A 2,975-nucleotide genomic window follows, 5' to 3' on the forward strand; every position below is an offset into this window, starting at 1 on the left:
TTTTCTGATCTTTATAACAAGAAACATTTTCAGTTGATATATTTCCACTGCATTCCAAATGTCAATCTTTTGAAGCTGTGACCTAAAAACAAAGCTTCAAAACCATCCACATCCTCTATTATCATTAAAAAAAAGAAAGAAATACAAGAGAAGAAAAACAAAAACCCTATGGTTAGTTTTTTTTTTTCCATCAAATTCCACAAACAAAATCACCCCACCATCACCACCAACAACACCAAACTATGAAAAGAAGGAAGAAAAAAAAAAAAGCACACACCATTTTCTTCATCTTTTTTCAGCAACATATCTATTTAAAAAGTGAAAAAATAATAGGAAAAAAGGGGAGGGTTGAGAAAAATAGAATGAAAAATTACCATGATCCACCTCCCAACATTCCATTCCAAAATCCACCACCTGAATTATTATTATCTCCTCCCCTATTCTGATCCTCAAATTCACCTCTCCCATTACTTTGCTTCAATTCTTCAATTGGAAACATCACAGCCGTCTGATCTTGATGATGATGATGATGATGATGATGATGATGATGATCCCCATACCCACCTCCATTTTCAAACCCTTCTAAAGAAAAACTTAAAGTTGGTGGCTTTAGCTCATTCAATCCAAATCCACCACCGGCATTGAAAACTCCCGGCGCCGGTGCCGCCATCGTCATGAAAGAACCCAAAAGGTGAGAAGAAGTAGAAGAAGAAGAAGGAATAGGGGGATTATTACTGGTTGGAGGGAAGATTGCAAGATTGAGATCTTGATGAGCATGATGATGGATCATTTTAGGGTTTTGATCAGAGGCGTTGATCTTCTTGTTATGATCAAGTGGTGCTGATGAAGATGATGAAAGTGAAGAAGACCTTTTGTTCTTCCTTGAGCCGCCACCCACTGGAACATTCCTTAAAGAACCACCTTCAGTCCAATACCTCCGACAAGCTTTACAAAAATACCTTGGTTGAGACAGGCTGTAATTGTTGTAATAACAGAATTTTGTGTTGGTCGAATTACACCTCGGACAGTTTAAAGCTTGCTCCTTTTGAGGCCTTGCTTTTCTCTCTAACAAATTACCATTATTATTATTATTATTATTATTATTATTATTATTATTAGGCTTTGATGAACTTGATGATCCTCCTCCTTCCATTTGTTTAACAACCACTCCACCACCTGCAAACTGATAACCAAATCCACAATAATCAATTCCCATCTCATTTAATCATCAAATTCAGAAGAACAAAAAAAGCTTTTTTTCGATGACCCTTTTGAGAATTAGAGAAAAAAAAAAGTGTTTTTTAGATGACCCTTTTGAGAATTTAGAGCAGTTTATGAATGATGATGGGATGGGATGGGGAGCAGAGAAAAACAAGGAAAAAGTCATGGAAGTACTTTTGAAGGAATTAGAAGAAAACAACAAACGAAAGATAAGCAAAGTACAGAGCATGCAGGTATAAAAATTAAAATTTTAGAAACTAAATTAACAACAATGAACCCAGAAAAAAAAAAAAAAAAAAAAAGGAAGGAGAGGAAAGGAAAGGGAGAGTTAACAGTAAAAATCATTCCCTTTTTTTTCCTTTTTGTGAAGTGAACAATAACAGAGGTTTTGAGAGAGAGAGATAAAGAAAAAGAGGGGTGTGGAGTGTTTACCTGTGGCCAATGAGCAGTATCCATGGGGATTAAGAGGAAGAGAGAAAGAGAAAGGGAAAGGGAAAGGGAAAAAGGGAAAGAAACAACAACAAACACAAACTGATCAAAGAGAAAAGAAAAAAATGAAAGGAAAGGAAAGGAAAGGAAAGGAAAGCACTTTTGAAGTTTCTTTGTTCAGTGTGTTTGTGTTGATCAGAAAAATGGTGTAAAAGCAAAAACATGGGATTGGGATCCATTCATATCCATCACTCTTATTTGTCGGCCAACTCACTCTCATCTCAGGGCCTTTTCGTCTTTCCACCCACACCTTTTTTCTTTTTTTTCTTTTTTTCTTTTTTCTTTTTTTCTCTCCTCTCCTTCCTTTAAACTAACCTAATCCATGTTTTTTTTCCTTTCAATGTTGTTCACAGTGGTCATCACACTATGTCTATCGCCCCAACTTTGTACCACTATCCATCATCCCAACAACTTCCAATAACTCTGTGTTTTTTTTCCTTTCAAAAAATTTTCAAAATAGAATTCTTCGATAAATATATAAACTTTAATAATGATTATTATTAATGTCTAATTATTTATAAAGTTGTTTGGCCAAATGGATTTTTTAACAATTTTTCATACGTGATTTTTCATCTCTTATTGTAAATATTTGAATCGTTAGCCCGTTTCTAAAATCAAAACCAAATTTTTTAAGACTATTTTTTTTTTAGATTTCAAATTTTGGCTTTGATTTTGAAACCACACATAAAATGTACGTAACAGAATAGACATCAACAAATGAAAATTGTGTTTTTAGGCTTAATTTTTAAAAACAAAAAATCAAATGGTTATCAAATTGGAGCTTAATTTTTTGTTTTTACAAATTAAGTTTATAAATATCACATCAAATCAACGATACTCCTTATTTTGTTAAATAGTGTTTTTTAATATTTTAATCAATTTTTTTAAAACCAAACAATTTTCAAACGGAACCCGAAACTTTCAAATTCGTATCTAACAAGTTTTTGAAACTTCAAGAATAATATAATAAGTCTCTAACTTTTAATTTTATTAATCACAAATTATTTTAATGTCTAAGTAGAAAAATGAATGTTTAAAGGGTCTTATCAACACAAATTTAGAAGCTCATACTAATTAAACTTAGTGAATATGACAGGAATGATTTTAGCTATTTCACGATCACTCTATCTCAGCTCAAAAATGAATGGAGATGGACAAGTGTAATCCAAGAATTAGGGTTTCTCCAAATCGAGAATATATGAATTTAATTAAATTTATTTTCCCTTGGTTTAAAAGGGGTGATATATTTGAATGTGATGTTGTTT

General features: G+C 32.5%; 1 protein-coding gene across 1 annotated transcript; it reads right to left on the reverse strand.

Annotated features, from left to right (window-relative positions):
* On the reverse strand, positions 1–1,922 carry LOC120092720 (dof zinc finger protein DOF4.6-like). The gene is made up of 2 exons (XM_039050876.2): positions 1,654–1,922; positions 1–1,183 (listed from the first exon to the last, which is right to left on the reverse strand). The coding sequence occupies exons 1-2, from the start codon at positions 1,675–1,677 to the stop codon at positions 371–373; spliced, it is 837 nt and encodes a 278-aa protein (XP_038906804.2). The 5' UTR covers positions 1,678–1,922; the 3' UTR covers positions 1–370.
* Positions 1,923–2,975: the final 1,053 nt, after the last annotated feature.

This window comes from Benincasa hispida, chromosome 12 (assembly GCF_027475165.1).
Source record: "Benincasa hispida cultivar pf3 chromosome 12, pf3_genome.v1.1, whole genome shotgun sequence".
Lineage (NCBI taxonomy): Eukaryota > Viridiplantae > Streptophyta > Magnoliopsida > Cucurbitales > Cucurbitaceae > Benincasa > Benincasa hispida.